This window comes from Engraulis encrasicolus, chromosome 10, assembly GCF_034702125.1.
Source record: "Engraulis encrasicolus isolate BLACKSEA-1 chromosome 10, IST_EnEncr_1.0, whole genome shotgun sequence".
NCBI classification, from domain to species: domain Eukaryota; kingdom Metazoa; phylum Chordata; class Actinopteri; order Clupeiformes; family Engraulidae; genus Engraulis; species Engraulis encrasicolus.
The window spans coordinates 25,415,916-25,430,800 of record NC_085866.1 but is presented as its reverse complement, the minus strand read 5'-3'; the positions used below and the strand labels follow the sequence as shown (position 1 = coordinate 25,430,800).

Below are 14,885 nucleotides of genomic sequence, written 5' to 3'. Positions count from 1 at the left end.
ATGGAGCAGAATGTGCGGCATTCTTTTCATTTTCTTTAACATTTGTACGCTCAGGAAGCCAGCACCTCAAGAAAGACTTTATTGGTGTGCGATACCTCCTTTTTTCTATTGTAAGGTACCAAGCAATGCTGCTGTGTGGGCTGGCTGTTTCCCCTTATGGTGATATACAGTACAGCAGTAGGTCTTAACCTTTTTTTCGTCACGCACCCCTTACCTGTGACCAAGAGAAGCTGCGCACCCCCAACCCAAACTTCTACACTTCTATATGCCCTAAAGAAATGATTTAAGTGATTTATCACAATGATTTTTACTTGAGACAATCATCAATACCTTAATGACTTGATATGGTGACCAAAACCGTTTAAATTTGGTTTGGAATTGGCCTAATTATAATGTTTGCTAAGAGAATTTTGGACACAACCTCAACACAAACACAATTCCGCGCACCCCCTGAAATCTCTGGCGCACCCCTAGGGGGTGCCCGCACCCCAGGTTAAGAACCACTGCAGTACAGGGCATCATGATAAGAGCTGCAGAGCAAATGTCTGGGCTGCAGGTGAGCGAGGGGGGTGGGGGGAGGGGGAGACAAGGGTTGAGTGAGTGTGTGTGTGTGTGTGTGTGTGTGTGTGTGTGTGTGTGTGTGTGTGTGTGTGTGTGTGTGTGTGTGTGTGTGTGTGTGTGTGTGTGTGTGTGTGTGTGTGTGTGTGTGTGTGTGTGTGTGTGACAGAGAGAGAGTGTTGTAAAGGGAAATATGTGTGTCAGGGGAGAAGGGGATGAGTAATACGTGTGTGTGTGTGTGTGTGTGTGTGTGTGTGTGTGTGTGTGTGTGTGTGTGTGTGTGTGTGTGTGTGTGTGTGTGTGTGTGTTTGTGTGTGTGTGCAAGAGAGAGAGAGGGGGGAGTGTGTTGTACAGGGAAATAAGGGTCAAGGGAGTGGGCGATGAGTAATAAGTGTGTGTGTGTGTGTGTGTGTGTGTGTGTGTGTGTGTGTGTGTGTGTGTGTGTGTGTGTGTGTGTGTGTGTGTGTGTGTGTGTGTGTGTGTGTGTGTGAGCACGCGTGTGCGTGTATTGTATGTGTGTGTGTCTGTGTGTGTGTGTGTGTGTGTGTGTGTATGTGTGTGTTGTAGAGGGAAATAAGTGTTTCTGGGAAGTGTTTAGTGTGTGTGTGGAAGAATTGTATTAGTGGTAGAGAAGGTTTGTGTGTCCGTGTCTGTGTGTGTGTGTGTGTGTGTGTGTGTGTGCGTGGAGAGGGAGAGGGCGTCCCACCAGTAGCACCAGGATGATGTATTGAAACTGGGCCCCGAGTCCTGACGCATGCGTGCAGTACAGAGCAAAGTTGCCCAACGACATCTGGACACAGACACAAGAAAATAAGAAACAGAAATGAACATGCAAATAGGACGAAAACACAAATGATACAACTGTAAATCACCGCGCTGTATGCAGGATTCTGCAGCCTATAGAATTAGGCCCACTAAATATGAGCCTCTTACTACAGATGGGGTCGCCGGCAGGCCTATTCACTTTTCGCTGAAAATACTCAACTACATCATAACAACATTGCTATGACATTATCAAGCGCCTGAAGTAACAGACAAAGACATAGCCATTGCAATTTTGGTTGACAGTAAGGTTATAACATAGGCTCTGCGCAAAGGGGTTAAATAGAAATCATGCATGAGAGAGACACACACAAATACTGTAGCCAGACTATGGAGGGAAACGCGAGGGGCAATCTTCCGAACGTCCATGTTGAGAAGTAGAGTCAAACAATTGTGGAAAAATGTAATGATAGCCCTGTTGACTACTAGATGATACCGCCACTATTGTGCAAAGTGCTCTGGTTGTCCTGAAGCAAGCATGTGCACTCGGTCTCACACGGTTGTATCATGAATAATTTAATGCACACAGCAAGCATGTCCTCAGCCTAATACTGTATAGTGCAAAACATGCTTTTTTTTCCGGAGACAAAAAACTTTATGTAGTCATCAGGGCTTGCGTTGTTGGGGGATGGGGGGGATATGCCATCCCCCCTACAATGAAAATGGTCTAAAATCATCCGCCTCTGAAACAGGCATTCCTGCACTTTTAACAACTACATTTTCAACATTTTTGAAATTTTGGGGAAAACCCCCAAACCCCCTAACCCCCAATAATCACAATTCATCTCTGACCATCCCCCCTGCTTTGATTTTACAACTCGACCACTGGTAGTCATTTGAGAGCCCCCTTGTGGTAACTGTTGAACACCTTACTGAGGTTCTTTAAAACTGGTCCACAGGAACAGCTTTGCCAGCCTTTGTCAATCATACATTTGGATCACATGTATATTTAACAGCACACTTGACTGAGTTTCAATTATTAAAACAGTGGCGCTGCTGAACTATTATTCATGTGTGTTTCAGGAAAACGTTTATGTTTATGTTTATTATAAACTGCATCAATCATTTATATTTGACTGCATGCCTATCGAGTTGAGCATAGCCACATATGGTTACAGCCACATACGCCCACACGCATGCTGACATACTCTTGTACACATATACAACAAACAGGGCCAGATTAAGATGGTCCGGGGCCCCTATGCAGCAAATTGTGGTGGACCCCCAACAAGGCAAATTACATGACAGTTACATAGACAGTGTCATAAGTACAAGCTAGGAATCAAGGATAACATGCAAAAAGTCTGCTGATGACTACAGTACTAACAAGATTTTAAAACTGACATGACAGATGATTTTTTTCAAGATCACATCTTTTGGCCAGTCAGGGCCCCGTGGCAGGTGGGAGGCCCTCGGCTGCAGCCGTATCTAACCTGTGCGTTAATATGGCCCTGCATACAAACACACATCAAGGAATGCCTGACCTGAAAGGCAAGAGAGGAGAAGAGAAAGCCGAGGACCAGTCGTATGTAGGGGGTGTGGCGCACAACCATCTTCAGACTGGACAAATATGGCTGATGCTTCTCTTCCTCAGTGTGGACGGGAACTACATGAAACAAAAAATTAAATACTCTACAACCTCTCTGTAACCTTCTACAGTGCCATGTAAGCATTTGTTAGTGCTTAGATAAGCGGTATAGAAAACCTATGTATCATCATTATTACTATCTTACTATTACTATCATTCTAAAGAGACACTACATATACTAAGTTTTCCAATCTGGTAAAACTGTTTCCAGAATTCATTTGACTATTTATTAACTTGAGTCAGGCTGAAAGACATGTCTCATTCCCATTATCGTAAATAATTAACTAAAGCATCCTATCTTCCCATATAAAAATAGAAATATATGAAATTAAGATAGCGAAAGGATTCATATACAGTGAGTCCAATATGTATTTGATCCCTTGCTGATTTTGTTGGTTTGCCTACTAACAAAGACATGATCAGTCAATAAATGTTATGATAATATGTATTCTAATATGGAGAGACAGAATATCAAAAAGAAAATCCAGAAATTAACTGAAGAGAATATATATTAATTTATTTCCATTTCATCGAGCAAAATAAGTATTTGATCCCCTGCCAACTGATTACAGTTCCGGGACCACAGACCAGATGGGCACTTCCGATCAACTTGTCATCTGAATTAAAGACACCTGTACATACTAACATGCTTAAAAGACACATTGAATCAGCAGAATCAGTCCATAGTATGAGTGAATCAGTCACACTCCAACCTCACCAGCATGGGAAAGACCAAAGAGTGGTCAAATGATATCAGGGACACGATTTTAGACCTAAACAAAGATTAAATGGGCTGCAAAACCACAAGAAAGAGACTGGGTATTAATGACCCAGCTGTTGATGCATTTCTTCCAAAATGTGAGGAATACAAAATGACTATCCATCAGCCTGTCTGGGGTTCTATACAAGATTTGACCTTTTGTAGGGATTTGATAATCATGAGAACAGAAATAAATCACCCTAGAGCTATACGGGATGAACTAGGCAATGATATCAAAGCTACTGGGACCAAAATCACTGAGAAAACTACTGGTAGCACTTAATGCCACAGAGGTTTAAAATCCTGTAGTGCACACATGGTACCTCTACTTCAGAAGGAACCTGCGCAGTCCCACTTGAGGTTTGCCAACGGACATCAGACTGGTTTAGGATATGATAAGGAGGTGCTGTAGTCAGATGAAACCAAAATCAAGCTGTTTGGCCTTATCACAATTCAATGTGTTTTGAGAAAGAGTACTGCTGTCTATGATCCCAAGAACACCCTCCTCACCATCATGCATGAGAGTGGTATCATTATGGTTTGAGGGTGTTTGTCTGGCCAAGGCACAGGACAACTTCACATCGTCAATGAATGGATGGAGGGAGACATGTAATGTGCAGTCCTGAGTGCAAACGTCCTTCCCTCCACCACTACACTGATGGGTGGGCCATTGTTGGATCTCCCAACATGACAATAATACACAACATACAGTCAAAGCAACGAAGGAGTGGCTCAATAAGAAGCATATTAAAGTCGTGAAGTGGCCTAGACAGTCTCCAAATATTAACCCTATAGTAATTCTATGGAGAGAACTGAACCTCCCATTTGCCAAGCTACAGCCACAAACTATTAATGTTTTAGAGATAATGTGCAAAGAGAAATGGGCAAAAATAGTTTCTACTATATGCACAAACATTGTCATTAACTAAAAGAAGCATCTAACCTCAGTGCTAGAAAACTAGGGCTTTGCCACAAAGCACTTTATCTTCTTTAGCTAGAGGGGTCAAATACTTCTTAGCCTAAATGAAATACAAATAAATTAAAATATATTATTTTAAGTTATTTTCTGGAATTTCTTTTTGATATTCTGTCTCTCCATGTTTGAATACATATTATCATAAATTTATAGACTGATCATGTCTTTATTAGTGGGCAAACGGGCAAAATCAGCAAGGGATCAAATACATATTGGACTCACTGTATACTGTATGTACTATACAAGAAAACCTCCGTATACCCTATTCACTTCTCATACCATAATCATAGATGTAATAATTGAATGGCAAAGAGCCAATATAGCCAAGTTTCATATTGTGTTTCCATGTGTGTTGGTCTGTGTCCACCATCTGTGTTGCCGAGGTGACTCACCGTGCTGTTCCCTCACTCCCAGGAAGAGAGTCAAGCTGCACAGGAAGTAGATTCCTCCCAGAACCAGCGCAGAGGTCATGAAGGCCTTCTTCTAATTAACAAACATACATACAACACATACCACTTGTATACACAGCAAAAAAAATTAACACCTTTCAGAGTGTGTTTTGTTCCCAGAGTGCTCTCTAAGTCTTAACAATGCATTTTTACAGTGAATTTACAAGCAAACATAAAAGCAACACATACAAATGTACGCATGCACACACACAAAGGCTACTGGCAACTGCCTTTTTAGGCATTCTTTAGATATTCAACATGCATGGATTCACACTGACAATAGAAGACAAGAAAATTACAGGTACAGCCTTTCAATCACACACACGTACACATGCACGCATGCATACACACACACACACACACATACGTACACACACACACACGCGCAGGCACGCATGCACTCATGCACGCACACAACCATGTGCACACACACACACACACACGCGCACACGCACACACACACACGCACGCACACACACACACACACACACACACACACACACACACACACACACACACACACACACACACACACACACACACACACACACACACACACACACACACACACACACACACACACACACACACACTAAAGCCTGCTAATCACAGGGAAACTAGATACCCCTGAGACAGCCTTTCAAGGTTATTTGCTGAAATATGCAGTCAGGCGACTACTTCTCCACAGAAAAGGAACAACTCAAAGACAAGAGACACACACTCCACAGGTGTAAAACAAAATAGGCTGTGAAACGAAAAGATGTAAGACACAACCCCTACCTTATTATGAATTTGTTGTTACCAGAACGTCAATAACCGAGTTGTAATAACTAGACTCTGCGTTATGTGGTAGAAGTATAGTACAAGTATGGTAGTGAAGTGTTTACATCAAGAGTAAAGCGTTCCTTTGGCAAAATGATTAAGGTCACGGTGGTGGTAAAAAGCAAAGTCATATTCTAGAGGATGTCGAAGAGTAGCCTGCTGCCATGACAAGGGGCAATAACTAAGTATTGATTTTATTTAGTTTTTAAAGCAATCAACAGCTTGAGTGATGCAGTTTCTCTGCAGGCAAGGATGTGAGGTTTCAAATCAATGTTTGCCCAAATAACAACAACAACAAAAAACAATCAGATAAAATATATATATATATACATATATATATCAATGCGTATATGTGTGTTCACCGTGTTGGGTAGCGGTGGGTGTAGGGGTGGCGGGGTGCTGTGGGCATCCCCCATGGTGGTGTGCTCCTCACTGAGGCAGGCGTGGTCCCTCTCCGCATGGAACACCTTCAGCACCTGGCCCTGCACCACAGAGCTCAGCAGCATGGACACCATCTCCACACACATCCCTAGGAGAGGATTTACACACACGCACGCACGCACGCACGCACGCACGCGCACGCACGCACGCACGCACATGCACACACACACACACACACACACACACACACACACACACACACACACACACACACACACACGCACACGCACACGCACACGCACACACACACACACACACACATAGACCAAGGAAGACAAAAAGTGAAAAAGAGAAAAGGAGAAACCGAAAAAAGAGGATGGATATGGCAAGAGAGAAAGATGGCAAGAGATCAGAGCGATGCAGAAAAACAGCATTATAGAGTAGAGGAGGGATGGCCTACATTTCCTACGGATGTGGAATTCGGCAGGTAGAAGAGGATGTAAAATAGGTAGGCCTAAAAGGCCCAAGCAAGTCAGTGATGATGAAATTGCAGAGTAAACGCACTGTGAAACTCAGAGTGAAAGTCAAAACTCCACTCCGTGGAATCCCCCCGAGATCACTGTATCACTGTCAGCAGTGCAACAGTCGAGCAGTGTAAGGCTTTCACCCACCAATAGTTTCTGCTGAAATATTAATGAGTTAGAGAGGCATACTTGATGCTGAGTGAAGTGTAACAGGAGGAGGCTGGCGGGAATGCTTTTTTCTTAAAAAACAAAAAAACAATAACAAAACCCAGCTGTGCCTCGATCTCATCTCAATCTGGCCTCTTCTTTTGTAAACCGGATTGTATGTGGCTTGTTCTAAACACAGGCGCAGACATTGTCCGAAATGCTTTGAATTTAGACAACTTGAATCACATGGGGAGGTGCTTCAAGACACTGTATCCTCAGTGAAGTGAAAGTGAAAACCCAACTGGGAAACTCCAACTCCCATTGTCATTGTGTATACACAACGAAATTGCATTTATGCCTCACCCGTGCAAGGGGGTAGCCCCCAAAGGCGCCCCAAGGGAGCAGTGCGGCGGGACGGTACCACGCTCAGGGTATATCAGTCATGGAGGAGGATGGGGGAGAGCCCTGGTTAATTACTCCCCCAACCAACCTGGCGGGTCGGGAGTCGAACCGGCAACCTTTGGGATACAAGTCTGACGCCCTAACCGCTTACCCATGACTGCACAGGTGTACTGCTCAGGTGTATTAAGTAAAAGCAGATACACCTACACATATGAGATCTTACAGTGTATCTAAATTAGGAACCGTGGAATAACTACCGTATAACTACTGAACAACTATGTAATAGCTAGCGTGTTGTATGTATTGTAATTACACCAATGAGAGTACTTCCATTTCTACTTTATATACTTCTGTGCATACTGAAGGTACATTGCAGGTGATCAGCTCAGCCAGTGGTTCTTAACCTTTTTTTTCTTAAAGCACTCCTTACCTGTGTCGAAGACAAACCGCGCACTCCCAACCCAAACTTCTACACATGCATGCGCAATAAAAATGATTTAAGTGATGAATTACAATGATTCTTGCTTGAGACAGTAATCAATACCTTAATGACTTTAAATGGTGAGCAAAACATGCTTTAATTTGGTCTAATTATTATGTTTGCAAGCAAAGTTTTGGTCACAACCTCAACACAAACAAAATTCTGTGCACCCCCTGGAATCTCTCTCTTTAAGAACCACTGAGCTAAGACACATTAGAACACTGCTGGGAATGAAAATACAAACAATACTAACGTGACAGTCTCGTATCGTGAACTGACTAGTAGTGCATACTGTAGTAGTGTACAGTGTACAGACCAATTCTGCGTCTCAGATGGTGCACTTGTGCACTTCGGGCACTATGCTTTAGTGCGTAATGAATACGCTATACACACTAAAACATGAACACTGAAGTGCACCAGTGCACCATTTGAGATCCAGCAAGTGTCTTACGGTAGGCTGTGGCAGAGTCTCTGTCTCGCTGGTGTCCACCCAGGAACATGCTGAGGGAGGTGTAGGGCACATGGTAGCACTGTGGGACAATGGGACAAGAGACAATTATTGTAAAAAAAAATAGTAAATACAGTAGATCAGGTTATTAGTCAGGGATCAGCACATCAGCCATGAATACATTACATTACATTGCATTTGGCAGACGCTTTATAACCAAAGCGACTTTCAAAAGAGGACATAATCAAGCCAACATCACAAGGAAATACAAAGTGCACAGGAGATATACAGAACAACAAGTGAATACATATGAGGAATCCCCAGAATTGCTGAGCCTGGTGTAGGGGACCCCCAGTGATGAGTGAAGCATAGATGATGGGAGGCACACACTGAATGGGAGAAGCATGATAGGCAGATGTGTCAGTTTAGACTACGAGTATCTGACGCCAAGGGTGCACTTCTCGAAGGGGAAAAGCAATGTGATGAATTGACATCATTAGGATTGTGGGTGGTGGGTGTGCTCCGACTGGCACGTCGTCAACAAGCAAGGAAGGGGGATGAATGCCTCAGTAGCACTCACAGTTGAGGACAGTAGAATCAGGACAAGACCGAGGGATGACCAGACTATACAACCTACTGTCAGGGGCGGATCTAGCCATGCTGGGGCCCTAGGTGAAATATAAATATGGGGCCCTCAAAAGTCATTATATATGCAGACATAAAATGTTGTGTTTTGGTGCTATTTTACTTTGTCTCATTTACATCTTTGATTACTTTACAGAAGTGACATCTTTAGATCAAGGCCACTTTTTTGTGTTTTTACCATGACGGGTTTGACAGTTGGGGCCCCTATGGAGGTCAGATGTGATCGGGGCCCAAGGCAATTGCCTAAGTTTGCCTGCGGGAAAGTCCGCTTCTGCCTACTGTTCATTCATTCAGAGTTCTTTTACATAGGCCTACCATTTTATAGAATGATGGGTAACACTTTATTTTAGGGATACATCTACAAGCACTAATACATACAATGTTACACAGTTGCCGCTATCCAAAAATATACGATAGCATAATTAAATAGTATTTGAAATAGTGATATTATCACGTTTTCAGTGAAGTGATCAGTGAAGTGGACGGAATTTGGCGACCTTACTTTAGGTCCTTACTAAGGTTAAATTGGTAATAAATCCCTTATTGTGCATGAACAAGACATTTGCGAATACATGCATTGATTTTGCTTTGTACATGCCTTACAAGTTACTTATACAGGAACATTGCATGCAGTAGTGCTAATAGATGTATCCCTAAAATAAAGTGTTACCGAATGATGTAATGGAACTCACACTCATGAAGGTCTCGAACATGAAGCTGGTGAGCAGGTACCAGGGCACGCTGAGGGTCAGGGAAGGGGAGCCACTGGGGACCAGCCACAGCAGCACATAGGACAGGATACCCAGAGGGGTGGACACCACCATCCTACAGTACAGCACTGTTCATTACATTACATCACATTACATTACATATTAAAAGGTATTGGTTACAGTCCCTGGAGCAGTGTGTGGATAGGTGCCACAGCAGGACATATGACAGGATACCCAGAGGGGTGGACACCACCATCCTACAGTACAGTACAGTTCATTACATTACATATTAAGGGGTATTGGTTACAGTCCCTGGAGCAGTGTGTGTATAGGTGCCGCAGCAGCACATATGACAGGATACCCAGAGGGGTGGACATCACCATCCTGCAGTACAATTCATTACATCACATCATATTACACTTAGCTGACACTCTTATCCCAAGCGACATACAGATATCAAAGGGTATTGGTTTCAGTCCCTGGAGCAGTGTGTGTATAGGTGCCACAGCAGGGCATAGGACAAGACGCCCAGAGGAGTCATTACATTGCAGTACATTACACTTAGATGACGCTTTTATACAAAGCGACATAAAGGATATGAAAGGATATTGGTTTCAGTCCCTGGAACAGTGTGTGCATGCATAGGTGCCTTGCTCAAGGGCACTTCAACCATGGAGGGAGAAAGGGATTGGTAAGGCTGGAAATTGAATCTCCACCCCTGTCATCTATAGGCCAACGCCCTAACCATTACACCACGGCTACTGCATTTTTACCACGGCTACCCCATTACACCATGGCTGCCCCAGTGGAGTCCAAAGTGCATTTCACAAAAGAAGCGCTCTCTACACAGTGTTTATTCTTGTGTGCGGAGCCTCTGGTACAAGCTTATTGTCACCAAAATGGTAAGGACCAAGTCTCTCTGTAATGTCTAGAGATGCACCGGTTCCGGATCCGGAAAAGGCAGGATAATAGGGTTTTCACAGGATCTGGATCCGGCAGGATCTTAAGCAGTGGATCCGGTATCCGGCAGTTACCTAAAAATCAGGATCTGGTGCATCTCTAGTTTTTACGTAACCTAGGCTTTTCAGTCAGTCTTTCAAAACCCCAATCACTGCATGGAGTGAGAGCCCTTTGGAAGTGGCCGTTGCAGGCAGTTTGTCAGTAAGCCGATGAGTCTAAAAAATAGTTTGAGCCAACGTGATAAAAAGGGCCCACGTGTGCGAGTAGACTATGTGTTTCAACCCTTTCGTAGGATCCGGTATCCGGTTCCGTATCCGGCAGGATCTTAAGCAGTGGATCCGGTATCCGGCAGGATCCTAAAAATCAGGATCCGGTGCATCTCTAGTAATGTCTTAGTAATGTTGTTATAACATAGTTTAAAAAATGAATCTTAGATAGAGAGAAATGAAATAAATAGAATAAATGAAGGAAATGAATGACATTGATGCTGCCAATCTACCAAATCACGCAGCCCTCCCTACCCACCATGGGAGCAGCTTGCCAATGCGGGTGTGGGGGGTCCTGCTCACCAGGTACCCCACCAGGGGGTCAGTGACAGCATCCCACGCCCGACTCAGGAACAGGATCAGAGACACAAAGAAGGCCTCCATCTGTGTGGGAAAGGAGAATTAATTAATTTAAAAGGGAACAGGAAAGAAATCATTAAAAAGATAAAATTATACAATACAAAAAAGACATACTTACTGTAGGTACATGCACAATGCGCACCCACGCAGCCACTCACCCACCCACCCACACACACACACATACATACACACACACACACACATACGGACACACACACAGACCTCCAATGAGTAAGCAGTATGGTCTACTTACCCTCACCACATCGAGCAGGAAGATCTGTAGGCAGAAGCCGATGGCCACGTTAGTCATCTGATAGGGGACGCCTCCCACTGCATAGCACAGCTTCCTCACCAGAGGAACACCCTGGTGTAGTGAGAGGGGGTCAGAAACTGGTGTTAGTTATGAAAGCAAGGTGCAGGGCAAGGCACAATGGTTAACTGATGCTGGGTGCAAGTAGTGTGTAGGCCACAGTACTACAGGGCTTTGATCTGATAGGCCAGGGGTTTTGCTTTCAACTGGTTCTGACCCAGGTACTACTACCATTCAGACTAAGCAGTGGTCTGTGGCCCACTGTGTTTGTGTACGTGTGCGTTCGGGGTAGGGGGAGTCCCTCTGCCACCTTAGCCATCACATTAGAAGAGTTAGACCCGGGTAGGGATGCAAATTATCGATTAATTCATTAATCATTAGTTGATAGCCTTATCAATCGACTTACGATTAATTGATAAGCGGCGTTTTTCCCCCGAAATCTCAATGTTTCTCGAAAAAAAACTACTAAATCTAAAAATTTTAATTAAAAATTGAGATAAAATACCACATTTAAATTAGTTCTATTTCAATTCTTTAATCCAAAGGTGTTTTAAATATTCCCACTATTCACACCCCTCTTCACACACACTCTTCACATGCCCATTTCACCTGGGTCTCTTGTAGGTTGCATTGTCGATTAATTGCGATTCATGTTTTTTAATTGATTAACGCATTGATTTGCATCCCTAGACCCGGGGCATCACTGTATTGGGAAGGATTTAAGTCCTCCACACTCAATTCGTAGAGCCTCTGGGACGGTTAACATATTTGAGCAGGTTGTTGCCTATTCAGCAGTCTCTGGTCACTTCATTGGACAATGAGTGTGGGCTTCAGGATATGAAAAGGTACCTAGGTGTGTGGTGTATGAGAGGTGAACACTAACCATACAAACGAGGAGCCCCCCACTACTTCCCCAATCCAGTTTAACGGGTGAGGTGCCCCCACCCACAGATCAATATCTAATAAGTAGCAAACTATCATATAATAATAATACACTAATATACACATAATATAACAATAATTGAAAGAAAGCCCAATTGGGAAACTCCAACTCCCATTGTCATTGTGACACAGCACTCCACAGCACACAACAAAATTGCATTTATGCTTCACCCATGCAAGGGGGCAGCCCTCAATGGCGCCCCAAGAGAGCAGGGCAGCGGGACGGTACCATGCTCAGGGTACCTCAGTCATGGAGGAGGATGGGGGAGAGCACTGGCTGATTACTCCCCCCACCAACCTGGCAGGTTGGGAGTCGAACCAGCAACCTTTGGGCTACTAGTCTGACGGCCTAACCGCTTACCCATGACTGCCCATAATAATAGTTTAAAAGAAAATAGCAAATCCCGGACCACCAACAACACTGCCACAGACAACCAGTGGGCTGCGGAGCCCTGGTTGACAACCCCTGTGGTACGGGATGCCTCCACTGTACACCACAGATTTCACACCAGACCCGGACACTAGCACAGGACATAGTATGTCCAAAGAAGCCACACATGTCCAAAGAAACTAACACTGATGGTTAATTACAATGTTTTTTCACAATCTGTGAGGTAAAACCCTTTCCAAAACGCTTTTGGAATAGTTTGATTACCCTGTTGTTTGTGGTTTTTTGAGTTATGGTAGATGGTGCTCGCCTTTACAGTACACACCACCACATCCGAAACACTCACAATGGCCTAAGGGCCGAAACATACCAAGGCGGAACGGAACGGTCGCAGGACGGACGCGGTCTTTCTGCTTAGTTTTGGCCGGCGTGCTTTTCTCTGCCTTGCACACTGACAGCGTCGGCGTGCACGGCCAGTCCTATTCAAAACCCTCCCCACAGCCAAAGCTAGCATGCTATGTTGCCATTCATTTGAATGAGACACCGCCGGTCGCCGGCGTGAAAAATACGCTTGAGTTCTATTTTCCAAATGCAGCGCGGCGCGGAGCCGGCTCCCGCGCCGCTGACGCCCGACTACCGCCGGTTGGTGTGTAAGGACAGATAGGTTTCAATGTATTTTCACCGACGCCGGTAAAAAACGTGGCTGTTCCGCGACGCTTTACCGCCTTGGTGTGTAAGACCCCTTACAGGGAAGAAAATACCAGTGTAGAATCAATGCAATGAACAAGTGCATCTGTGTCGCCAAACATTAGCCAAAGAAACGTAATTTAACCCATTAGCGTCACCAAAACTGTAATGGCTGTGTCTTAATCTGTTACTTAAGGCTCTTAGTGATGCCATACCAATGTTGCTACGATGTAGTAGGGTATTTTCAGCAAATAGTAAATAAGCCTACCGGTGTCCCCATCTGCATTAAGAGGCTACACATTGCACTGATTTATTAAAGAGTAATATGCAATGATTAATACACAGTACACACTAAACTCTGCATTATTAATTCAACACTTAGAGTAGGACAAAATGACAGCAATTGTTGAATTAACACTGCCAAATGCACTTTGTAGTTTGTAGTAGTAAATGACTACAGTATGAGCAGTACTCACTGCGGTGTTGGAGTTGTCAGTGCTGCTGTCCCCATTTGCTCCACTTTGTCCCCTTCTGCAGTCCTGACTGGAAAGTGAGGTGCACAACGCCACAAGCCTCCCCAAGGACGACAGACTCTGGCTCATCCTGGAGTGTTTCTGGCACCAGAAGATATTTGGTATAGCCTACCTGAGCAGGTCTTACACAGTTTCGCCTCTCTACAGGGCTTGGGGATTAGGGAGAGAAGAATGGCTGAAAAGACTTACACACCCACACACACAGGAACCCATGCACGCACGCACGCAGCCACGCACACACACAGACACAGACACAGACACACACACAGACACACACACACACACACACACACACACACACACACACACACACACACACACACACACACACAGGGCCGCTGACAGGTTTGCCCTGCCCTGAGTCAAAGTCCTCTGAAAGGGCCTTCCACCTAATACTTATAATGTAATGGGAACCCCATGCAAGGGGGCAGCCCCCAATGCCGCCCCAAGGGAGCAGTGCGGCCAGAAATTTTGGATATCACACTGCATATCCGTGAAGATTCTCAGTCACTCTCACCCAGGTCAGAGTAGATAGTGGAAGGAGTCAAATATAAAGCATGTGGACTTCCTCATTAGCCTGACAGGCCAGCCCATTCATTTTTAATTACTTCCTCACGGCACCAGATTCTTTTGACCTAATGATGGAAGGGATCCAGGAACTACTGTACCAGTAGGCTACATCCAGATAGTCTGCTTCCTGAAAGAGACTGCAGGTGGAGCTATAGC

General features: G+C 44.4%; 1 protein-coding gene across 1 annotated transcript in view; it reads right to left on the bottom strand.

Annotated features, from left to right (window-relative positions):
• The window catches only part of LOC134457426 (sodium-dependent lysophosphatidylcholine symporter 1-like), a 25,269-nt gene extending 11,041 nt beyond the window's left edge, over positions 1 to 14,228 (bottom strand). The window contains exons 1-9 of the mRNA XM_063209442.1: positions 14,103 to 14,228; positions 11,553 to 11,663; positions 11,199 to 11,323; positions 9,696 to 9,828; positions 8,362 to 8,440; positions 6,338 to 6,504; positions 5,097 to 5,187; positions 2,865 to 2,986; positions 1,265 to 1,348 (exon numbers count right to left, since the gene is read on the bottom strand). Of these exons, the coding sequence (XP_063065512.1) occupies positions 1,265 to 1,348; positions 2,865 to 2,986; positions 5,097 to 5,187; positions 6,338 to 6,504; positions 8,362 to 8,440; positions 9,696 to 9,828; positions 11,199 to 11,323; positions 11,553 to 11,663; positions 14,103 to 14,228 (1,038 nt within the window). The remainder of the gene's footprint in view (positions 1 to 1,264; positions 1,349 to 2,864; positions 2,987 to 5,096; positions 5,188 to 6,337; positions 6,505 to 8,361; positions 8,441 to 9,695; positions 9,829 to 11,198; positions 11,324 to 11,552; positions 11,664 to 14,102) is intronic.
• Between the last annotated feature and the right edge of the window lie 657 nt (positions 14,229 to 14,885).